General features: G+C 46.2%; 2 protein-coding genes across 17 annotated transcripts in view; one reads left to right on the forward strand and one right to left on the reverse strand.

The window, feature by feature from the left end:
• NUP98 (nucleoporin 98 and 96 precursor) overlaps positions 1 to 258 on the reverse strand; it is a 195,109-nt gene extending 194,851 nt beyond the window's left edge. For all 6 annotated transcript variants that reach the window (XM_077113751.1, XM_077113750.1, XM_077113749.1 and 3 more), the window contains exon 1: positions 94 to 258. The gene's annotated coding sequence lies outside the window, so the exon portion shown is untranslated. The remainder of the gene's footprint in view (positions 1 to 93) is intronic.
• Positions 13 to 24,662, forward strand: PGAP2 (post-GPI attachment to proteins 2). Of its 11 annotated transcripts, none has more exons than XM_077113766.1 (8): positions 585 to 695; positions 4,408 to 4,578; positions 5,098 to 5,132; positions 11,624 to 11,649; positions 21,935 to 22,187; positions 22,326 to 22,432; positions 23,025 to 23,133; positions 23,337 to 24,561. In XM_077113766.1, the coding sequence occupies exons 2-8, from the start codon at positions 4,499 to 4,501 to the stop codon at positions 23,465 to 23,467; spliced, it is 741 nt and encodes a 246-aa protein (XP_076969881.1). In that variant the 5' UTR covers positions 585 to 695; positions 4,408 to 4,498; the 3' UTR covers positions 23,468 to 24,561. The 11 variants fall into 11 exon arrangements, with proteins under 11 accessions (XP_076969878.1, XP_076969883.1, XP_076969881.1 ...); XM_077113771.1 differs by lacking the exons at positions 4,408 to 4,578; positions 5,098 to 5,132 and adding exons at positions 14,456 to 14,632; positions 18,564 to 18,744 and having other exon boundaries at positions 625 to 695; positions 23,337 to 24,662; XM_077113767.1 differs by lacking the exon at positions 585 to 695 and adding an exon at positions 737 to 809.
• Positions 24,663 to 24,700: the final 38 nt, after the last annotated feature.

Consider the following 24,700-nt stretch of genomic DNA (forward strand, 5'->3'; position numbering starts at 1 on the left):
CGCAGAGAGGGCCTGGGACTCCCCGCGCACCCGCCCTGAAGGGAGGAGGAGCCTGCCGGTTCCCGGCCGCCGCCGCCCCAGCTCTCGACTTACCACGGTACGGTGAGGGAAAGGAGGTGTCCGGAGTGAGGGCCCGGGCCCTCCGCCACCCGCCGCTCAAGGAGCAGCGCGCGGCCGACACGAAACCGTCGCCGCCGCTACCACCGCTACCGACAGCCGCTTCGGGCGCAGCGCGCAGAGGGCCCAACTGCGTCACACGCCGTCCTCCGTCAGAGGCTCGCTCCGAGCGGTCCGCCCTCGCTCTCTGCGCATTGGCAGACGAGGCCGCCGCTCTGGGCCTGCCGTGTTATTCATTGGGCAACGCGTCTTTTGAAACCGAACGTGATGGCGTTCTTTTGAAGGCGTGGCGAAGGGGGAAAAGGAGGGGCATGAAGAGTTCGGGAGAGGAGAAGGAGTAGAGAAGTGGGAGAGGCATGGGGTCCCGCCCCCTCTCCGCCGCGATTGGCTGGGAGAGAGTCGTGGCGTCACACAGGCCCCTCGAAGTGGGCTGGTGAATGGCTAGGTTGGGATGCACCGGGCGGGCTGTGGGAGAGGAGTGGTGACGCCATATCGAGGCTCCGCCCCCTTCATTGGAAGCGAGGGACTTCGGCTGCAGAAGCTTGGGCCAATCAGAAGGAAGGCTCCAGGATGGCGTGGTAACTATTCTCTCCTTACCTTTCCCCGGTCCGCGGGTGGTGATGGGAAGGCCTCCCGGTCGCCCACTCCGCACTTCCGGGCCAGAGCACGTGCGGAGCTGAAGGACCCTCCTGGTAGGAGGCCGTCTAACCTCGTAACTTGCCTGTGGCTACTCCAAGTCCCTCAAGGCCTGGCTCTTCCCCTCTTGGTGTAGGCCAGCCTAGCACAACCTTTTCCTCTATGACCCTCGGTTTCTTTCTAGTAAAATAGGGGCGAGAATCATCTCAGATACCCTAGATTAACGTTATCAGCCTTAGAGATGTCTTAAGGAAATGACCCCAGCGTAGAGCGTGGTGCACAGGGAAACTCATGGTACTTCTTTCCAAATAATTGCTCCATTTAGAGAATCCCTCCTTATTCTTAAATGCCGGGTTCAAATGTCCCTGCCTTCTCTGTGATACATTTACCCACCTCTCCAAGGGGAGTTGGGCTTAGTGCTCAGGTAGCCCATGTTACAGCCTTGTCACTTTGTATCCTATTATTCACTTGCTTGTCTTGTGCCCGGGACTTAGTTCAGAGCCACATTTTCATCATCTTTTCCTCCGGGCATTAGCAGAAACCTGGTTATTAAGAGAGGGAGAAATAGACAGGGTTTAGAAACTGGATCGCTCTAGTGACTGAGGGTCTCACACAGGATAGCAGTACTCAGAAAGCAGGCCACTACCGCTCCTCCACCACTATTTCTGGGATAACATACAAACCTTTAATCGGCTCTGCTTAAAAGTAAGTGTGGTAGCAAGGGATTAGTAATATTTTATTTGTCCAAAGTGAAGTGGTTGTAAAGATGTAATAAGAAAATGGATGGGAGAAATCTGGTAAATGGTAGGTAGGTGCTCAGTAGATGCTTGAAGGAAGAACAAAATTAGTGTATTGATGGCCAAGTAATAAAGCTAGTTTAAACATTTGACACCAAACCCCTTCCCCCAAGTCCAGCCAAACATCCCTCCTTTTTCTCCACCATCCCTTGTCTTTGTTCTACATCAGAAAGTCATTATCTCTCCCTGAATAGTTATAGTAGCATCGCTCAGTCCTCCTGAACCTTTGATTTCTCACCCTCCCATTCTCAAACCCAATTCTGTTGAAGCCTCTCCTACTTTTCTGTCAGGCACACAGAAAGTTTACATCAGTGATGCTGATCAAAAGCGGTGGATTCTCTGCCCAATGCGCTCAAAGAGAGAAAGTTTGTTGCTAAACAGGAAGCAGATCAGACAGCCTATTGATCTAAAAATCTGTCTCCTTGAACTGCAGTAACTCTGATAGTTTCATAGTATCAAAAGATGGGCGGGTTTTAGGACAATGAGCACAACAGTTCAAGATGACAGAGTTAGAGGTTATCTAATTATCGAGCCCACGCAGATTGAAAATTTAAGCTACTGTGCATGTCCAGCAGTCCAGTTTTGGTTAGGTCCAGCTCTATCTAGCAAGATAATTTTGGAATTGGAGTGGGTTAGTTCTAGGCTGACTCAAGCCCATTTATTAATTTAAGGGCTGTCTTTAGTGATCAATAAGACGCTATTATTGAAAAACAGGATAAGGAGGTACTGGGAAGTGGGGGTCAGTCACACAGTTTTTACAATCACAAGATAAAGGCTATATAGTTACACAATCATTATCAGAGATCAAGGCAGCTGGATTACAATTCAAAAATTTCAGCTATTTCCCTCTGGCTATTCTAACATATCGGGAAGTAAAAAGATGTATTTATTTAATGATTCAGTAATCATAATCATTTGTTAAATCCTAACTTCTAAGTTGCATTAGGTGTTTGATGCAGGAATGAGTGAGTGTCCTTTCTACAGTAGAGAAATAGTGGTAGAAGAGTTGGACTATGGGGTCAGAGAATTATAGGTTTAAATCTAGGCTCAACTGTGTATTTGCTGTGTGAACTTGGGCAAATTTCCTAACCCCTTTGAACTTCAGTTTCCTTGTCTGCAAAGTGGTGAAACAACTGTACTTACCTTACAGGGATGTTGTGAGAATTAATTAAGCTAATATATGTAAAGCACTTAGCATGGTATCTGACACACACTAAGCCCTGAAAATGATAAATATTATTTGTATTCCTTAAAAATATCAAGGAGCTCCCACTGATGACTGTGTCAGTAGGAGGGTCTGACACAGAAAAGGGGATCAGAAATATGTCTTGAATGAGTGAGTACTTTCAGTCCAAAGAACTAGGAGAAGTGTGCAGAAGCTAGGATGCTTAAATAGTACACAGTTCAGGGGAATCTGGAGGGAATAACATTGAACAAGGATGCTCCAGAGTGGAATTTCCTGTGACTATGGTGGTTTCTAAGTAAAAGGATCTCTTGTTTGGTACTACTAGGCATATGGCCCACAGGTTTCTCGTTCCCAGGGACCTCTGCCTAGGAAAAGACTTAATTGTGGATCAGGAGCATCCTAAGAGCACATACTCCTACTCTACCTAATTCTCATAGCACCCTTTTCAATTGTTGTCATCTTCCTTCTTCCACTGTAAAGACAAATAGTTTGGTGCATGTTATAAATGTTTGCTGAGCCAACCCCTGTCCTGAATATCAAGATGTCCACAGCAAAATACTTTGCACTGTCAAGAAAGAGGTGTGACCAATAGGTACTTGAAATCTCAGGTAGGACATGAGATTTTGTTGGTTTGTCCAGAGTGATGCCCTGATGAATCCCAGAGTGATTCGATCAGTGAGTGGAAAAGTATTTGCAAAGTCCCCTTCGGGGAATGGTGAGAACGGGGAGAAATTCAACTTCCCCGAGTTGAATTCTTGATATTCTCACAAGCAGTGTGGACAACCAAAGCTATAGGCCGAGCCCCGATTCTTGGGGTTTGTTCATATGAAACTTAACCCCACAAAGTATAGGTCAAGTCTACTTAAAATTTAGGCTTAAGAGTCACCCCCAAGAGAGCCTCTTTAGTTGCTCAGATGTGGCCTCTCTCTCCAGCCAACACAACAAGCAAACTCACCACCCTCCCCCTGTCTACGTGGAACATGATTCCCATGGGCGTGGAGACAGAAATCCTAGAATGAGCTGAGACTCAGCATCAAGGGATTGAGAAAACCTTCTCTACCAAAAGGGGAAAGAGTGAGATGAGACAAAGTGTCAATGGCTGAGAGATTCCAAACAGAGTCAGAGGTTATCCTGGAGGTTATTCTTACCTGTTAAGTAGATATCACCTTGTTATCCAAGATGTAATGGAGAGGCTGGAAGGAACTGCCTGAAAATGTAGAGCAGTGTTCCAGTAGCCATGCTTCTTGAGAATGTTTGAATAATGTAGCTTTCACAATGTGACTGTGTGATTGTGAAAACCTTGTGTCTGATGCTCCTTTTATCTACCTTGTCAACAGACCAGTAGAACATATGGAATAAAAATAAATAATAGGGGGAACAAATGTTAAAATAAATTTGTTTGAAATGCTAGTGATCAATGAAAGCAAGGGGTAAGGGGTATGGTATGTATAATCTCTTTTTTTTCTGTTTTTGTTTTATTTCTTTTTCTGTTGTCTTTTTTTATCTTTTTCTGAATTGATACAAATGTTCTAAGAAATGATGAATATGCAACTAAGTGATGTATTGTGAATTACTGATTATATATGTAGAATGGAATGATCACATGTTAATGTTTTAGTTTGTTTGTTACATTTTTTTTAATTAATAAATATTTTTTTTAAATGGTAAAAGAAAGAAAGAAAGAGGTGTGAGAAATCCAGCTCTTTTCTAGGAGCTCCCCGTTCTCTCACACACATGCTTTGAGAACTCATCCCAAGCAGCTATGAAGGATAAGTGCTCAGGGAGGAAACAGACTTCTAAGGACTGCAGAAACATGGAAGAACAAGAAAGATTTCCTTCCAGGTTAGTGGTTCTAGGTTTCTTGTCTAGTACCTTGGAAAGAGCAGCGGATTTGGAGCCAAACAAAACTGTGTTCAAGTCTGAGATCTGCTACTTTTGTTTAGACCCCCTTGCACAAATTATTTAACTATTCTGTGCCCCAGTTTCCTTGTCTATACAATGGGGACAATAGTTCCTATTTGTAAGGTGGTCATGAAGAACAAATAAGATGATGAAATTTGCAAAGGATTGAACACGTAATTGGCACATAGTAAGCATTCTGAAAATGTTGGTTCCCTTTCTCTTTTCCTATAACTTCTCAAGAAAAGGGTGAGGTTTATAACTAACATATAATTGGATTTTTAACAATCCTGTTTGAATATCTTTGATTTTTAATGAGAAAATTTAGTTTATTTTCATTGAATGAATTTGCTGCTTTATTCAGGATTTTATCTAATATTTTATACTTTCTGTTTGTCCCAACTGTTCTGTTTCTTTCTCTCATTTATTTATTTGTTTGTTTGTTTCTTTTGGCATGGGCAGGCTCCGGAAATCAGCCTGGGTCTCCGGCAAGGCAGGTGAGAATTCTGCCACTGAGCCACCATTGCCCCACCCTCTCCTTTATTTTTTAATTTAATTTTTAACAATAGCTGCCATTTATGGGGACCTAGCTCTTTGTCAGGATTTTAAGAAATTGAGATATAAGTAACATATCATAAAATTCACCCACTTAGAGTGTATAATTAGTGGTTTTTAGTATATTCACAATGCTTTGCAACCATCATCACTATCTAATTCTAGAACATTTCATCACCCCTAAAAGAAACTTTTATTAGCAGTCTCTCTTCATTTCCTTCTCCCCTCAACCCCTGGCAACCACTAATCTACTTTCTATCTCTATAGATTTACCTCTTCTGGACATTCTTGTAAGTGGAATATAGTGTGTGTTTTTTGTGTATGTGTTGATCTTCTTTCACTTAGCATAATGTTTTCAAAATTCATCTTGTAGCATCTTTCTGTACTTCATTCTTTGTTATGACTGAGTAATATTCCACTGTATGGATATCAGTTGTTCATTAGTTGGTGGACATTTGGGTTGTTCCACTTTTTGGCTATTCTGAATGATTCCACTGTGAACATTTGTGTACAAGTGTTGTTTTATTATTATTATTATTATTATAGCCATCCTAGTGGATATAACATAGTATCTCATTATGGTTTTGATATACATTTCCCTAATGACTAATGAAGTTGAGCCATTCTTCTCTCTCTCCTTTCCTGCATTCTTTTGGATTATTTCATTTTTTCCTCCCATATCAGTTGGGAAGCTAAAATATCTTTTCCTATTATTTTAGTGATTTCCCTATAAGCCACCATATACGTTTTTAACTTACCAAAGTGTCCTGTTAAATCAGCACCTTCATAGGAAGGGTAGAGTTTGCTGAGGCAGGAGGAGAGAGAGCATTCCAGGCCAAATGAACAGGGAGAGCAAAGGTGTGGGGCCAGGAAAGAGCTCAGTTTATCCAGGAAGACAAACTGGGATTCATCCTGGAAGGGATGGGGGTGCCACAGAAACTTCTATAAAACAATGAAGATGTAATTAATGTTGAGGCACAGTGGGATAGGGCAAGATGGGTGAGCCTGGAATGGGTAGTTTAAAGCCATCCAAGAAGGAATATCAAAGGCCATTAGAAAAAGATGTCTGAAAAAAAAAAAAAAGATGTCAGTAAGCCTTCCTGACCAAAAGAAGGAAAAAAGTGTGATAAAGTAAGGCATCAATGGCTAAGAGAGATCAAACAGAGTCAAGAGGCCATTCCGAAGGCTACTCTTACTCAGGTTTCAGTTAGATAGTGCTAATGGCCATGATTTGCTAAACCCCAACCAAAATCTCTCCTGTTAACTCTTAGTAACACCTAGGGCTTGAACTGAGACTCTGTAAACGTTTCACACACTAAGTTTACTTTCCTGGAACCTATCCTTTCCAGAGGGTTCTTAGGCCAGATAAATCCTAAAACCCAGAGGGACCATCCTTTACAAGATTATCAACTAATTACATTCCCCTGTCCCTTAGTGTAACACTCTTCTCAACATGAAAAAGAACAGGCAGTGCCTAAAGATCCCTATAGATTGGGAAAAGGATCAAAGGAGAAGGAGGAGTTATAACAGAGAAAATAGAATTTTTTTTAAATTTTTAAATTAAAAAAAATATATTACAAGAAAGAAACACATTTTTAACACATGATCATTCCGTTCTACATATATAATCAGTAATTCACAATATCACATAGTTGCATATTCATCATCATGATCATTTCTTAGAACATTTGCATCAATTCAGAAAAAGAAATAAAAAGACAACAGAAAAATAAAACAAAAACAGGAAAAAAAAGTATGCATACCATACTTCTTACCCTTCCCTTTCATTGATCACTAACATTTCAAACTAAATTTATTTTAACATTTGTTCCCCCTATTATTTATTTGAGAAAATAGAATTTAACAAATAAGTATGACTGCTGAATTACTATATTGATATTTCTTCTAGCCTCCTATTTTAGAAGAATCTGAAATAGTAGAATGGTAGCCCATGACAAACTCTGGGATCTGTTTCTGTAACTACTTGTTGAAGTGTACTTTGAAAATTATTGCTTTTTCTTCCTTTTCTTTGTACATTTATTTTACAATTAAAAATGTTAAAAAAAAAAAAAAAAGATGTCTGGGAAGAACAAAGAACTCCTCCTTAGCTCAGGAAAAGCACTGACTTTCATAAGGCAGCCTAGGAGGCAGAGGCAGAGCAGGGCCTTTAGCTGTCTGTCTTTAGTCACACCTACTTATCTATGTCTTCTCCTTACACCTACCTGACTATGTCCTCTCCGTACCCCCGCCCCATTGCCCCTACTCCTACCCTGGGATGGGCTGAGAGATTCAGAAATGAATTAGAACAGGCAGGGTTCTATCTAAGCTCCCAGGAAGGTGACAGAGACCGGCAACAAGCTATTTTTATTTTTATTTTTATTGGAGAAATTGTGGGTTTATAGGAAAGGCATGCATAACATACAGGATTCCTGTATGCTATCCTATGATTAACACCTTGCATTGGTGTGGTACATTTGTTATAACTGCTGAAAGCGTATTTTTATAATTGTTCTGTTAACTATAGTCCGTGGCTTAAATTAGGGTTCACTGTATAGTGCAGTTTCATGAATTGAAAAAAAAACTTTTACCTATTACCATATATACAATACATTTCCCCTTTTAGCTATATTCAGATATATATTTCAGTGCTGTTAATATGTTCACAATGTTGTGCTACTATCACCACTGTCCATTACAAAAACATTTCCATCATTCCAAATAGGAGCTCTAGACATTTTAAAAATAAAAGTAAAAAAAAAAAACAGCAAAGCATCCCACCCACCATCCCATCCCTATTGTTTATTTTTTGTCTTTTTTTTCTTACTTATCTGTCCTTACCTAGGGTAAAGGGAGCGTCAGTCAGAAAGTTTTCACAATCACATGGTCACATTTTTAAAAGCTGTATAGTTACTCAGTCATCTTCAAGAATCAGGGGATAGCCTCCGATGCAATGGCTAGAGGTGATGGTAGCATGTTATTGAAGTATAAGTAATAGTGCTGAATTGTCTGTGAATGTGGTTGAAAGAGGTTGTTTAGAGTCACGTGTCACCAGAAGGAAAGCTAGATGTTAAAATATGGGAATGTATAACACAGTGAGTCCTGTGGTAGATGATGTCTGTGATCAACACAACAAATATAAATAAGTTATTTCATGAACCAGAACAAATATACGACACTTTTAAAAGGAAGTACTAATAGAGTGGTATATGGGAAAAAATGTACCTGTTGCAAACTATGGGCTGTAGTTAACAGTAATATCTGAATAGTCTTTCATCAGCAGTAACAAATGTACCACACCATTATTAGGGGTCAATAATGGAGGGGAGGGGAAGGGTATGGGGTACTTTTTCTTTTCTTTTTTTTATATTTATGTTTTATTTTTCTTTTGGGAGTAATGAAAACATTCTAAAATTGATTGTGTTTAGTATTGCATAACCATGTGATGATACTGTGAGCCATTGATTGTATACTTTGGATGGATTATGTGGTATGTAACTATATCTCAATAAAATTTGCATTAAAAAATAAAAAAAAAGAATCAAGGCTACTGGATTACAGTTCAACAGTTTCAGGTATTTCCTTCTAGCTATTCTAATACACTAGAAACTAAAAAGGAATAGCTATATAATGCATAAAAATAACCTCCAGAATGACCTCTTGACTGTTTGAAATCTCTCAGCCACTGAAACTTTGTTTTGTTTAATTTCTTGTCCCCCTTTTTGCAAGAAATCTTTCTTACTCCCACATTGCCAGGGCCAGGCTTATCCCCAGGAGTCATGCCCTGTGTTGCCAGAGAAATTTACACCCCTGGTTAGTCATGTCCTATGTAGTGGGGGAGGGCAGTGGAATCACCAGAAGAGTTGGCTTAGAGAGGGCAAGCTATTTTACTACTTTGTGGTCTGAGTGCTAATAAAGGTGTGAGGGAAGGCCTTCTAATGTTGCTTGTGGAGTAGGGCAGTGGGCAGAGCATAGGATCTAGGAGGAGATAAAGAGAAAGTTGCACAAAGCTTTATGGAAGGGGTTAGTACAGCTAGAATGTAGAATGTAGTTGTTAGAGTAAAAGATGCCCAAATTTTGAAGGATGTTGAATGTCACACTAAGGAACTTGTTTTTGATCCTGAAATCTATGGAGAGTTATTAAATAATTTGTAGTAAGGGAGGGACATGATCAGGTCTGTGTTTTAGGAGGGGAATAGCTATTGTGGCTGCAATGGGGGCGGGCTGAGGAATAGATTGGAGAGCATGGAGGTGAACTAAGATCTGGCTACAGGAAGATCTGCTACGGTAAGCTTTCTTTGACAACTATATTCCACATTCATTTCTCCTCTGCTGCCCCCTAGTTCTGTATTGCCACTAAGCTACTGGGGGCTGTAAAAATCCCTGTTAACACACTCAAAATTGGCTTGGGTGTTTGAGTATGTATGTATGCATGAAACTGTGTGTGGTTGAAGCTGGAAAATGGTGGTGCTATTTCAGGCACAGTCCTCTCTGGGGTATGTCCAGACATCAGGCAAAACCACCAGGAGGGCAGAAGATACTGGAAGGCCTCAGCCTCAACAACAACTACTTGAATAATGGACAAATGGTGATTCAGCAAACACTGAGCACCTTTTGAATGTGGGATAGACGAGATGTTTGTTCAACTTCTTTATCTGTAAAATGGATTTCATCATACTTCATCAAATTATTAAGAGATCAACTAGAAGAGAATATACATAAAAACCCTGGTGTGTAGTAAGAACCCATCCTTTTCTTCTACTTCTCTTCCTATAAGCCAAGGTAGGTGATAATCTTTCAAATTGACAGTGGAGGAACCGGATTCAGAGAGTGTGAGTGATAGTCAAAGTCAGATAGTTCAGAAAAGGCTGTCAGTTCTAGAATTCAGACTGAAGCCTACCTGTCTAGTCATAACTACCATTGTGTATTGAGTACCTTCCATGTGCTTGGCAGGCTGCTAAATTAACGAATTTAATTCTCACAACAACCCTGTGATGTGAATATTCTTAAAACCATTTTACAGATGAGGAAACCGTGGTGCAGGGTTAGAGGATGAATTACAAGCTCACCAGAGAAAGGTAGGGTTAGAGCACTTCAAAGTTCAGGCACTGGGGGTGGTCCAGAAGTAGGAAGAAGAAACCCAGCTTCAAGGACTGTTATTTAGGGCCAAGGAAGCAGACAAGGATTCAAGACAGGGAACAAGGGCCAGGGGCAGGCAGCCAAGGGTCAGAAGTAGATAAAGAGGATGCCACACAACCCCCAGGCAGAAAACCTGAGTTGAGTTGCTAGAAATTAGGTGGAGGTGGTTCTTTTGGTAAAGTTACACTAGTCATCCATTTGTCCTTAAAGGATGGGGTGGGGGAAAATTCAAGTTAAGAAATGTAGCTTTTAGGATAAGACAACTGCCCTCCAGACTGGGAGCCCTTTGGAATCAGAATCAGACCTGAGACATCTGTGGTCCCCCACCATTGCCTAGCCCAGAGCCTGCCACAGAGAGGGCCCAGGCTGAATAAGTGAACAAGAGTGAATGTTTAAAAAAAGAGCTCTGGCAAGTTAATCAGCAAATGTGAGCCTCTTTCCTCATCTTCAAAGTGGTGATTATCATTGTAACTACCTTTAGGATCAACAGTGTATGATGGTTACGGATGCCTCAGATGCTGTCCACAAATCCTGGCTTTGACATTTACTAGCTTTCTCTGTTTTCCATTGGCAAAATGGGGATATTAATAGTTTATACCTCATAGGATTTTATGAGGATTAAATGAGATAAAACATAAAAAGAAAAGTGGGACATAGTGGATGCTCAGAATGGGTTCCTTATTGCTGTGGGGATTTAAATGGGGAAAAAATGGTGATGGTAACTGTGTAGCTCTGAGGTCCTCCACTGGGTGCAGGTGCTCTGGTGCCCCCCCCCCACCCCCCCGTGTTCCTGCAGACAGGATTGCTGTCCTCGTCACCATTCTCTTTTGGGAAAGAATGGGCTTGGCAGAGAAAGCCAGAGTTCTCCTCACGTTTTTTTAATGGGTCAGGCAGGGTTAGGGTGGGGAGGGAACACTAGGAATTGGTTTCTGGGGATCGAGCTTCTCTTATGGTGGGGAGAGACTCAGGATTGAGGTTAGGGGAGCCTCTCCCTCTGCTATGGATGACAGGGCGCTCTCTTGATAAAAGCAGGAACAGCTCTGGTCCAGGTTGCTGGTAGGACAACCTGTAGGACTCATCGATTCACTACCTGAAAGGTGCCTTTCCTTTTGCTGAAAGGTCTCCACCCAGCTCTGGAGTGCAAAGTTTTGGGGAAACGTTCTGAGCCTGGACAAAACTGGCTTAATGTTTCAAAATGGGGGGTTGGATAATTAGAATGGAAGCGGGCAGGAGAGGCTGGGGCCAGGAAATGGGAGAAATAGGGCTCTATTGAATTAATTTTACATTCTTTCAACAGGTGATGGAATGCGGCTGAGACGTAAGGTGACAAGGGGGCTTATCCAACGTATCAAACCCAACTGTCTAGGGCTCGTCTATCTGCCCCCACGCAACTGGAATTAGGGAATCAGACAAAGGCTGGAGAGGCAAGAGAGGAGGCAGATTAAGGGGGAGAGTCGGGGGTTCGTGTCCCCCAAACCAGGAAGGAGCCGCCAGAGGATCTGGGCGCAGTTTCCTCTCCACGTTCCGCCTCCAGAGTGCCAGCCCCGCCCCCGCCATTCCCGCTCCGGCCCGCCCCCCGCCGCTACCTCGGGCCGGGCTCCCTGTGGGTTCCCGCCCCCGGCTCCCCGCCTGCGCCGGCGCGGCCTCCGTGCCGGTGTCGCCTGGGTGAGTATGGGGTTGGGTGCGCCAGACCGGCGGGTAGCCCCAGTTAGCCACGCGGTCTGGCCTCCTCAGAATCGGCCTCAAGCTCTGGGATCCTGGTGCTTGCCTTCCTGGCGCACACAGGCGTATCCCAGGAGCTACCTTGTCCCGACTTGCTAAGCTTACAGCTCCCTCTCCTCCGTCCTCCAGCTAAGTGTGCAGGGGTCGCACTCTCCTGGCTCCGTTTTTTACTCTGCGGGCCCTCCGGGTCAGGGTTCCTTCTAGCTGCAGAAGGCGGAGGTGTGGGAGACCTTGGAACCCTACAGACAGATTTTGAATCACAGCCTTGTCCATTATTCTGTGACCTTGAACAAAGTATTTTTAACCTCCCTGAGCCTCAGTTTTCTCATCTAGGAAGTGGAAATATACTCATATATAGCGCCTACCTCATGAAATCATAATGAGGATTAAAAGAGACAATGTATATCAAGTGCTGAACAAGGCGCCTAGTACTCAGTAGCACTGGGTAAGAGTGAATTTGCACTGGAGACAGAAGATCTTTAGGGACCTTTAAAACTGCTTTGAAAGCAGTTTTCAAGTAAATAGTACCTATGAGGAACTTAGACCTGTCCTGGGGCTAAATAGCTGTGCTCCCTGCCCTGAGATCTGGAGAAATGGAATAACGAAGTTGGACGGGCTTTAGAAGTAATTAGACCATATTATCCTCATGTGCGGTTTAAGTGACTTGCCCAAGGTCACACAGCTAAAAGGGAGGCCAGATATACCTCCCAAGAAATGGGAAAGACTGTCTCTGAAATCTCATCACCCTCCTGCCCTGGTAGTATTCACCCATTCCCTTAGGATCTGGCTTTTAGTGGTTCATGAAAAACTGGAGTGGCTGGCCTCTGGGCGTAAAGTGGAGTCGGGACTAATGGATGCTGCTATTGTAGAATCTGGATTTGGTGCGGGTGAATGAGGTTTTCCCCTTGTATAAGCCTGAGAAACTTCCAGTCCATTTGGGGAGGATCCAGGGATTGTGCTTGATTTGGGCACCAGAGCCACTTCCAACTGCCCTGGGAACTCCTGGCCCCCAAAATTATAGAAGAGCTTGCCTGATTGAATATGGCTGAGAGGTGGGTAGGGGAAGATGGTTGAGAATGCATAGGTGTGTCCACCTGGTTTGTTCCGGAATGGAACAAAGGTGGGGTTCTTCCTGTAAATGGGGCTAGAAGAGAGAGTCCTGAGGCTTGGCTTGAACACGGAAGGATGGTTCTTTGTATATGTGGAGCCAGCCTAGTTTGGAAGCAAGAAGCCTAAATTCCAGGGATGGCTTTCCCTCAGGCTCAGCATATGACTTTGAGAAAGTCTTTCTTTTGAGCCTTTGTTTCCCTCTCTTTACAATGGGAACAGGACTGACTGATTCATCTATATAGGATTTAGTTTTCATCATTCTTCTTCCTCCTTCCCTCCCTCACCCCAACTCCTAATCAAACTTTTTGCTCAGAGCTCTTACCCAGAGAGGAATTAGTCTAGGAAGGCCAGAGTTTCAGAGTGTGATTTTTTTGTGGGTCACACATCTCTCCAGTGCTGGTTCTTCTATTTGCTGTGCGACCCTGTGCAGGTTTCTGCCCCTCTCTTGGGATTCTGCCCCTCCCTTCTATACATTGAGGGGACTGGGCTAGGATTGTTGGTTTTGCAGTTCAGCAACTCAGCTATGACCTTAGATGCCCTTGTCTGATGGAGGAATCGCAGTCCTCAGATGCCCTCACCTGGTCTTGGGAAGGGGGCGGACAGGCCCCCAGTCATTGGGAAGCCTCCAGAAGCTGAACAAGCAGCTTTCCCCAGCAAACAGCCCACACCAGGCCTGATTCTGCAAAGTCTTTCAACTTCAGAGCACGTGAGGCAGCAGGCAGGGATAAGCAGGGTTCGAGGTTCTGCCAGCTTCTATGGAGCCCCTGCTACTGTGGACTCCTGTGCAGACACACAGATCACACAGATCCTGGGAAGGGACTGGAGGTGCAGGAGGACCCTGGGCTGGTTGGTGAAGCACTGAGAGGTATGAGGGGTCCTGAAGTCTGGAAACTGGGCCTGAGGCTCAAAGATTGGGGAGTACATAGGCCATTCTGTCCACTGGTAGGTTTTACAGTTGGTGTCTGAAATAAGGAGAAACTAGTTAAACCAGCTCCTGTAGTCCTAGGCCTGTTGAGTCAGGCATAGGGATGAGGGGAAGGTCTCTTAATCTGTTCAAGCTTCTTCCTAGCACAGATTTGGTCTATTGTTTTCCCTTGGAAATTGAGGGTGAGTGTTCTCTTGGAATTCTGAGTCGGTCTTCTTCGTCCAGGCTAGGAACTCTGCAAGCTTAGAGACTTCTCAGACTCCCCACCCCATAACACACAGCCAAGCAGAGGACTGAGTACAAGAACTGGCTTCACCACTTAGCTCCAGCCTTGCAGCCTGGGGCCCTGACAGCACACCACTCCATCCCCAGGTCTGACAAGATGTACCAGGTCCCACTGCCGCTGGACCGGGATGGGACCCTAGTGCGGCTCCGCTTCACCCTGGTGGCCCTGGTCACAGTCTGCTGTCCACTTGTCGCCTTCCTCTTCTGCATCCTCTGGTCCCTGCTCTTCCACTTCAAGGAGACAACGGCCACACACTGTGGGGTAGGGCTTGGGGGGCACTGATACCTCATATTCAGACCCAGATGGGTTTTCAGATCTTACTTCTGTGGTTACAGGATTAGCCAGCTCTCCAGTAGGGTCCAACAACATACTGTGCTACTGGGAGGCTACCTACAAGCTAATATCTCAGAATTGGCCTCCCTTCACCTTTCATGGAGGTTGCTGGGGGCTGGGGTCAAGCAGCTCCAGAATCCAGCACCCAATCATTTATCCATGGAGGTGCAGGTTCAGGAGTCCCAGGGTTTTCTGGAGGGTGGAGAGAGATCAGGACAGGGCTGGAGTACATCTAGGGCCTCTTAGTATGGCCTTGTGGGTTTGTGTCTATCTTTATAGGAATATGATTCAGTATATTGGTGTATATAACTGTGAGGGACGTGTCTGTATATATTATCTTTGTGTGGGGAGTATGTGTGAAAAAGACAATACCTGTGCTTGTCTGGTTGGGGACCTCATTATGTGTGTGTATATGTGTTTTGGGGTGTTTTGGTGTTTTGGGGTCCCATACCCTCTGAGTTTCTGAAGGTAGCCACTTCATGGGTAGGGGATGTTAGATAGGAAAGATATGACATTTTTTATCTGAAGGATTTTGGGGTAAATGAATGAGACCTGTTTTGCCTTTTCTCCTAGCTCATCCATTAGGCCTCAGTATCTCCATATCTAAAATGGGATTGATAATTCCTACCTTGCTCCTTTCCAGGGCTAAGGTTTAGCTCCAGGTAGAAGAAAGATGGAAAGGTGGTTTAGGGAGTATGAACAGTGAGGAGCAAAAGGAGGAAGAGGAATTGATTGTCAGGCTGGAAGTCAGAACAGGCAAGGAAGTTAGCCTAGAGGCCCTAGGTAGAGAAGTAGCGTTTGGGCACAGACCATTGGAAGTGCCTCAGAGAGAGCTCTGAAAGCCTCCAGTCAGCTGGGCTCCCCACCGTCCTATAAAGAACATCTGTTCCAGACAAAGACCTAGGACTAGCAGTAAGGTCTGGCTGGTAGTATGGAGTGAGTGCCTACTACTTTCTTCATATGACCTGAGATTTCTTCTCCTCCTGACTTGTCATTGGGTAGATGTAGAAAGCCAGTCTGATGAGTCCTGGGGCTGGGAATTGTCAGAAGAAATGGGACTAAAGAAAAGTGGTGACCAGGTGGTCTGAGGGTGGGAGGGGGATCAGAAAGGGTCCATCCAGTGGCCTCCCTTACCTAGCTCTCACCTCAGATAATGCACCAAATATTCCTGTTACCCTGGTCAACTCCTTTGCATCCTGTAAAACCCTGCCCAAGTGTCCCCTGTGAAGACCCTTTTGTAGCTTTCTTGGGGCAAACTTATCAATACCTCATTTGGGTGCCCACAGCTCCGTGTGTTATCTCTCACAGAGTTCCATCTTATGTTTGTGTCTGTCTTCCTCACTATAATGGGAGCTCCGTTAGAATACGCAGTGTCTGAGTCAAGTATTTGTTGAGTAAATGGGTAAGACTCCAGTCCAATGCTCTGGGAAAGGGAAGGCATGGTATAAGGCAGTCATAATCCACACTGAAAATTACAGTATTTCTGAAACATATGAAGTTAAACTGAGATGGCAGTTTGTTCTGTGCCCCTTGTGGCTGGCCCCAAGGGTTGATGGGATCAATAAGTTCAGCACACCTGGCATACCAGTTAAGGAACTAAAGCATAGATAGGTGCCAAAGGGTACCTAGTCCTTCTAGGGCAGAACTAGGCCCATGTTTAGTGTCTCTGGTGACTTTAAATGCCCACTTTCTGAGACTACCCTGTTAATCTATTTTGGGATTTTCGTATATAAGCTTTGAAGTTTTCCTCCAGAGTACCCCAGGGGAATGGCTCACCCTAAGAATGACAGAAGTAAATTTTAATCCAGCATACCTACAATTACATGACTTGGCCCCTGCTTGCACATTGCCAGTGATGAAGAGCTTCCCTTTCCCCGAGGGAGTCTTAGTAACTAACAGTTAGCAAGCTCTTTCTTATAGTGAGCCTATACCTTCCTTCTGATGAATCTCTACCTGGCCCTGATTTTACTTTGGGAGCCATAGGGCTACTCTCTCCTAGCTTTGGCCAGCGCTGCAGAGATGGGAAGACAATAATGGCAGTCTCTGAGGGTACTCTTTTTAAATGGCACAGCTCCACTTCCTCCAGGCACCCTCACCAGAACAGGCTATAGGCCTCTCCCATCCTGAATGTACCCCTAGACTTGGCCTAGTTGGTCACTATCTTCTTTCTATGCTGGGCCCTGATTTGGGCACAGGACATCAGGTGGCCTGGGAAGTACAGGTGAGAACAGGACTGTTTCTTTCCTAATACTGGCTGTTAGGCCTGTTAACGTAGCCTGAGCTGTCATGAGTTTTTTTTTTTTGCACTGATGCATCATATTCAAGCCTGTCTGTCTATCCAGCTAGTGAACTAGCTATCTTTTTCCTGAATCCCAATTTTATTGTCAGAGGAGTAACCAGCTTTCCAACAGGGCCCAATAAGCATACTCAGTGTTGTTTCAGTGAAAAGTACTAGATCCCTTTCTGCTTTCGCCCTTTCCCTTCCCAGAAACTTGTCCATATCCCTTGGACACAACTCTCAGAAAGGCCTCGTCCCTGGCAAGGAAGCTACTGTGGGCTGACCACTTCTTACCTTTGCAGAATGTTCCGGGATTTATGACATGGCCTTGGCCATCCTGGGAAGGCTGTGTGCCTGGGCAGGCATGGAGAGTTGGCTCTGTGGGCGGGGAGAGGGGTGGGGGCAGGCCCTGGGGAACAGGGGGTGGGACCCTCCAGTCTTAGCACAGCCTCATTCTGGCTTCAGCCCTCAACCCAAGACCCGGATCCTTTAGCACCCAGGGTGAGTGTCGCTTAGCAATCCCCTGCCCCTTTGCCCAACCCTGAACTAGACTAGTAGACTGGGGTGCCTTTAATAAAGAGAAATATGAGTCCCAAGGGGAGATTTGATCATAGGCCTTTTAATATAAAGCTATCTCTGCCCCCAAGAAGGGAACCCAGCTAGAGGGGTTGGTTTTACCTTGTGGTGGTAGAAGTCGAAAGGCTTCTCTGTCTAGAAGGAGAAGGGAGTAGAAGAAACAGCTCCCTGGATCTTAGCTGGGCAGAGGCTGCCTGGTTCTAGTACAGCACAGTAGGCTCAAGCTGAGTGAGAAAGTTTCCCATGACTGCAGATTCCCCCAAACCTGGGATTGGGTGATATTGTCCCTTCAGAGAGGAAGGAGATGGGGCTCTGGCCCTCTCCAGGTACCTTGGTATCTTAGGATCAGAACTGCTGGCCTGAGGCTTGGATCATTCTAAGCCTGGAGGCAGGATGGCTGGCAGCCTGTGGCCCCACTGAAGTTCTAAGACACTCCCACTGTTCCTAGTTGAACTTGGGTGAGGAACAGGAATGTGGTCAGACAGGGTCAGTGGGAGGGCTTGGGCCAGTCTGAGCCAAGGGTCCTTTGTCTAGGTTACTTGGCCTTAAGCTGTCAGGTGGCAAGAGGCCTTGGTTCTAGAGGTCGAACCTGGCTTATTTCTGGGCCTCAATCTCCTCTTCTGTGAAAAGGGAATAATAACCCTACTCCATCTGACCCTTCTCCTGAGGTGGGTGTGAGGATCATGAGAGTGAGGTGGGCCAACAGAGCTCCCATGTCCAGGCCATTGGGAGCCTCTACTCTCCAGGCTTTTCAGGAGGTGGACCTATAAGACCAGTGCACCAAGGAGACTCCTGAGAGCTGAGCCCGCACATGTCTGCTGCTCCTGCCCCTTTACCCTCTGCACCTCCTTCTCTTTTGTACTGGCTTCCTTTTTCCCTTTTATTTCATCTTTCTGTTCTGCCTCTTTTCTGCACCCTGAAGGGCCAGCTCTGGAAAAGGCCCCACTCTTCCAGGCATCTCCAGGTATCTCCCTGCCCCCAAGTTGTGCCCCTCACTGCCTGGACAACACTCCCCACAGGATGTTTTCTGCGGCCTCCCAGTCCCTGGACCCCGACGGGACCGTGTTCCGGCTCCGCTTCACGGCCATGGTCTGGTGGGTCATCACTTTCCCCGTGTTCGGCTTCTTCTTCTGCATCATCTGGTCCCTGGTGTTCCACTTTGAGTACACGGTGGCCACTGACTGTGGGGTGAGTGCCAGGCTCCCAAGCATCTCTGTCAGGACCATGTCAGAAAATGGTGATAAGCCAGAATCAAAGAAAGGAGCAGAGAGGATGGAGGGTCAGAGAAAAAGGAAAAGGATAACAGTTGGGGAAGCAAGTCAGTTAGGCAGAGTTTGGGGGGAGTGACTGAGAGAATAGAGTCTCAGTTCTCCAAGGGTGGAAGATCACAGAGAGTGGGAGGGGGTTGGGAAGAGACTTGGAACAGGCAAGAGAGATTATGAGTGGGAGGAGGAGGCTGGAAAGACCAGATTGGAAAGAAGCTGGGACTGAGGAGAGAAGATGAAATCAAGGGCGAGGTAAAGTGACAGATGGCTTTAGCCCAGGCTAGGGAACTGATCTTAGAGGACCCCATCCTTGCTCTGGGATCCTCAAGCTTTGTTTCTCTCATTGGCAGTCCTGGTCCCCACAGCCTGTGTCCACTCAGGTCTCTGCAAGCCAGAGAACTAGTTGGGCTTCCTGCCTCCCAGATAACTCCACCAGGCCTTTCCTGAGGGCTTATAGGCAGAACTTCTGTGTCAAAGGCATGGAATTGAACATGGACTTGACTTCAGATTTCATTCCTGTAAGAGTCATAGGTATAAATAATCACAACAAAGTGGGAAAGGATTCCTATTGTGATAAAAGGGAGTTCAAAGACCCAGCCACTTAGCTTGGTGTCAAGGAGGACTTCCTTCCTAGAGGAGGAAGTATTATTGCTGTGGGGATGAAGATGGTTCTTTGAGAATGCCAAACTGATTACTTTGGGTTTTATCCAGAGGACTATGGGAAGCTATGGAAAGATCTTATACAGGAAAGGGACATGGTCAGATTTGTGCTTTAGAGGATCATTCTGGCTCCTGAGTGAACCAGAATAGAGATAGAAAGACCAGTGAGGAGGCTAGTGTAACAGTTCAGGCTACTGGGAAAATCAGAACTAAGATGTGGACTGTGAGGATAGAGAGGAAGGGGTGGAGTCCAAAAAGGAGTAGCAAGTAGAATTGACTGAAATTGGACATTTTTGTCCAGTTGGAAAGGGGTAGGGAGTACTTTTTTACCACGTGACTTTCTGATCTACTGCCCCACCACATAGGACCATTGAGATGTCCCCTCCAGACTGAAAGGTTTTTCTTAGGGAAAAGGGATTATGTCCCCATCTGTCTGTGGTACTCTTAGCTCTGGGTTCATGGGGAACTTTGGGCTGAGCTGTATACCTGGTCTCTCATAGCTCCTGATGTTGCTTGTTGCTGGCACAGTTGGTGAGTGGGGAACTTGTGTGCTGGGGATGGGGTGGGGGGACTTGTGAGTATCTGTACCTGATTATGTGTATGGTGGAAGAGGCAGTCCCTGCTCTTAGAGTCCCACTGCCATGGCTAATCAGAGAAGAGTTCATGAGCACAGGACTGGCCGCCACAGGGCCCTAATACTCTTCCTCCGGAGGCCTTTCCAAGCTCTACCCTTTACCTGTTCTCCACCATTTCTCAGGGCTCTGGGCCTTTGAATGCTCTGAGCTCTCCTAGCCAAGCTGTAGATGCTGGTCCTGTAACCCTTAAAGTAGCGAAAATTAGGGCAGATTTCAGAATGAATATTCCAGAAATGGAGGGAACACTGCCACGAAACCCACTTAGGGAACCAGAGATGAGAAAGGTCAAGTGAGGAGGTTTAGGGGGTTAAGAATGATCTGGTGAAGATACAGTTCCTGCTCTTCACCCATATGCAGACCTGACTCTGCTCAATGTCCACGTAACTTACAGCCTCTTTTCAGGCTCTTCAGGGATGTTTGTCTTCTGAAAGCTGCCACTTATTGTGCCTGTTGTGTGCCAAATAATGCCAAATGCTTTGCACAAGTTATATTTAGCATTTACAATTACCCTGCAAGAGTGGTGGTATTATCCCCATTTTACCAAGGAGGAAATTGAAGCTCAGAGAGTTGAAGTGATTTGCTCAAGATCACTAATAAAAGCAGAGCTGGGATAGAGACCTAGGTTTGTGTGGCTCCAAAGCCTTCACGCTGCCTTTTTACAAATTTATTCAGAGTGAATATTTTAGTCTCAAGCCATGCCCTTGAGAGCAGCTCCCTCTCTCTCAGAGCTCTGTACTTAGCTTCCCCTGACTATCCTTCCTTAGGTCCTCCCCTGTACGATTAGCTACCTCCAATATTGCCTACCTCCTCAATGCGTCTGGAAACCCACTTAAAGAGAAAGGAAGGGCTTTTCCAGAATTCCTTCTCTGAAGACTGGTCCCCCTGTTGACAGAGCTGGGCCATTCCCTCTTTGGGTTCAACAGTTTGTGGGCAACAGACTGGAAGCTTAAACAGTTCTGGAACCTTTTAAAAATGCAGATTCTCAGACTCCATTCCAGCCCTTCTGCATTTTAACACAATGCACAGGTGAGTTATATGCACATTAAAGTGAGAAGCACTACTGTAGGCCTTGGAATTGAAGGAATCCTCCCACACCTGGCCTTCCCAGTCCCATCTAAACTACTCACTCATTCCCATCCTCTCACCTTCCCATACAGGCAATGCATCAATCCTTCCAGCTGTGCCAGTATCATCTCCCCCTTCTTCCTCAACCTTAAGGAATGAAATTCCAGTTCCTTAAGGAGAAAGATGGGTGGGGAAGATGGACAGGGATGGGGTCATTTTCTTAGACTATACCAGGTAGTGCAGGAGCACTTGATTAGATTTGATCAGATTTAGGGGGTGCCCTCTGACCAAGCTCCCACAGGATCTTAGAGTACTTTCTGCCATGGCAACATGCCCAGAGAAACCAGTGGAGCAGGGAGCAGTCAAAGGAACAGCTCAGCTGGTCTGTGACTCCATCACTGTCCCAAGGAAGCTCAGGTGGTTTGTGGCTCATCTCTGTCCTTGGAAGTGTATCAGGGACCTGGGTTCCGGGAACTTCCCACAGGACCTTATTAATCCATAGCTTTGTGCTGTGGGCTCAGGGAGCAATGAACCCATTTGTAAGAATTGTACAGGTTCCAGTTTGGGGGAAGAGGGAGACAGTCCCTGCACAAATCCCTGCTGATTACGGTGGGCTTATGAAGGAGGACTTCTGGGAAGGGGTGGGGCTGGAGCAAAGCCTTCTAGGAGAGAGAGTGCTTTTGATAGGCCAGAAGGCTCTCCAGGTGAGCGGGCTTGTGGAGGCTGCCTCCCAGACGGGTCATGACTCTCCAGGTGCCCAATTACCTGCCGTCAGTGAGCTCAGCCATCGGTGGGGAGGTGCCCCAGCGCTACGTGTGGCGCTTCTGCATCGGTCTGCACTCGGCGCCCCGCTTCTTGGTGGCCTTTGCCTACTGGAACCACTACCTCAGCTGCGCATGCCCGTGCCCTGGCTACCGCCCACTTTGCCGCCTCAACTTCAGCCTCAATGTCGTCGAGAACCTTGCGCTGCTAGTGCTCACCTACGTCTCCTCTTCTGAGGACTTCAGTGGGTACCTGGATCCTGGTGGAGCGGGAGAGGGTTTGGGGAGGGGCCTGCTCCTCTTCTGCCTTTACTTGGATCTTCCTAGTAGGAGTTTGGGCACACCCTGCAATGCATGCTCCCAACCTTCTTCTCTCCCTCCAGCCATCCATGAAAATGCTTTCATTGTGTTCATCGCAGCATCCCTCAGTCACATGCTCCTCACCTGCATTCTGTGGCGACTGACCAAGAAGCACACAGTAAGTCAAGAGGTACGGTCTACCCCTATCGGGGCTCCAGGTGGCCCAAGAGAAAAGCAAGGGCACCAGTCCTCAGGATGCAGAGTGATGATGAGGTGGAACTGGTGTTTTAATGGGAACCGTGGCTGTGGGTATTGAGGTTGAGGCTGGGCCTTGGGACTAGGACTAGGTTTGGGTAGTATGAGATACCGGAGAACACAAGAAATGGAGGTTCCAAATGGGGGTAGAATGAGAGGTTGCAGTGAGTTAAGAGCATTGTGTCAGTGACAAGAAGGTAACTGTGTGGTTGAGGGAACTGTGGGAATAGTGCACCCACCAACATATACCCCTTTCTTCTCTGCACAATATCCCCACAGGGGAGGTGTTGGGTTGGTGGATAACTCCATGGAACTTTCATACTCCATCTTCCAGAAGTGGGAGGGGCAGGGGCATCACTGTTCCTTGGCCTCTGTGCCTGCTGCCCCTGCCTATGCCCCACTTCCCCCATGACTACTAGCGGGGAACCAGAGAGGCAAGGTGCAGCCCTTAGGAACCCAGGTCAAGAGGGGAGCACATCCATAAGCACCCAGGGAGCTGCAGGGTGATCAGACAGCCCATCCTCTAGGATCGAAAGTCCTACAGCTGGAAACAGAGACTCTTCGTCATCAACTTCGTCTCCTTCTTCACGGCGCTGGCTGTCTACTTTCGGCACAATATGTATTGTGAGGCTGGAGGTGAGGCCAAGCTGGGAGCCACAGGTGGTCATTGTGGCTATGGGGCAGTCATAGTGGTGTTTTTCTATGATATGCAATGTTGTTGTGGTCTTAAGGGCTGACTGCCATTGTGGTCCCTGTGTTGGTCCAGTGGTGTGTGTTTTAAGAAGCACTGGAGTGGGGATGGCAGGAAATTCACCATGTTCCCTATGTCTTCACAACAGTATACACCATCTTTGCCATCCTGGAGTACACCGTTGTCCTGACCAACATGGCGTTCCACATGACAGCCTGGTGGGACTTTGGGAACAAGGAGCTGCTCATTACCTCCCAACCTGAGGAAAAGCGATTCTGAACCTCTCTCCTGCTGGGGAGGAGGTGGCCCATTACCCAGAAAAAGAAACAAGATAACACTCTGGCCTTCCCCACACCCTGTGTCCTCTCTGGGCCCAACTGAAGCCAAGGGAGGAGGGAATGGGCAGAAAGACATAGGACCAGGCTTTCCCCAACCCTGCTGGCTTCTTCCCCTTGCCTCCTGTATAGCTACAGGGGCCTTCAAGCAGCATCAGCCCTGCATGAGAGGCCCAAGTAGCTGGGTTGACAGGAGAGCTCACCATCTGGTGCTAAAAAAATATTCCTAGGTTCATTACCACCATTGGGTTCTTGTTCCTTAGAGCCACCTCTCAAACTGAGGTCAGAATCCATTGAGTAGGAGCTGCTATCAGAAAACCTTTTCAATCCCTGGGGTCATTCACTTGACTAACCTATCTTAAGATCTATTGTGTATTTCCAGGTCTGTGGCCACAGTCCAGTGCTAAAATGGCCCAGATGTTTCTAATCCCAACTTCACCTCTTTCATTTGGTATATGCCCTTAGGTATACTCTTTTCCATCTATGTCTGTGTGCCCATGTGTATAGTGGGGGTAGGGGTGAGCTGTAATTTCTAAGGGCTCTGCTAATGTTACTTGACGGAGGTTATACCTTATACCCAAGGGGTGACCTGCTCCAGTAAAAGCACCTGGCACAGCTGTATTTCCCTTTCCTTCTGAAATCTCTTTGCAGAGGTGTAGGGGTGAGAGGCATAGTCTTACCCCAAAATGCTGTCCTCCTAATCCTCTATACTGTCCTAGACCCTGAGCTCTTTTGGTTGTACATTTTATTTCAAAGGAAAATAAATTTTTTGCCAAGTCTTGGTTAGGCCTGCTAATCTTAGAGGCTTGTCTCCTTATTTGATAGGAACCGAAGAGAGAGAGACTCCAGGATGGAGGGGTTAAGTCCATGGTAGGGTCATTCCAAGTGGTATCTCCTTTAGGTCAGGTGTCTCCTGAGGCTGGCTTAAGCCCCCATTTTGGTGAGTGGGAGTGACTGGACAGAGCAGCTCCCCTTTGGTGACTCTAGGTCTGGAAGCTGGGATACCTGGGAGTTTTGGGTTGAGGCAGAGGCTTCGGTTATAGCCCTAATTGTGTTGGTAAGGTTCAGTCACCTTGTCTTCAGGCTGATAACTCTCAACCTCTCCCTATTAGAACCCTGGATCAGGAAGTCTCTCTTCATGCTTTGCATCTCAGTCCACCACAGCATTTGTGGCTGG

The sequence above is a fragment of the Tamandua tetradactyla genome, chromosome 8 (genome assembly GCF_023851605.1).
Source record: "Tamandua tetradactyla isolate mTamTet1 chromosome 8, mTamTet1.pri, whole genome shotgun sequence".
In the NCBI taxonomy this organism is placed as follows: Eukaryota; Metazoa; Chordata; class Mammalia; order Pilosa; family Myrmecophagidae; genus Tamandua; species Tamandua tetradactyla.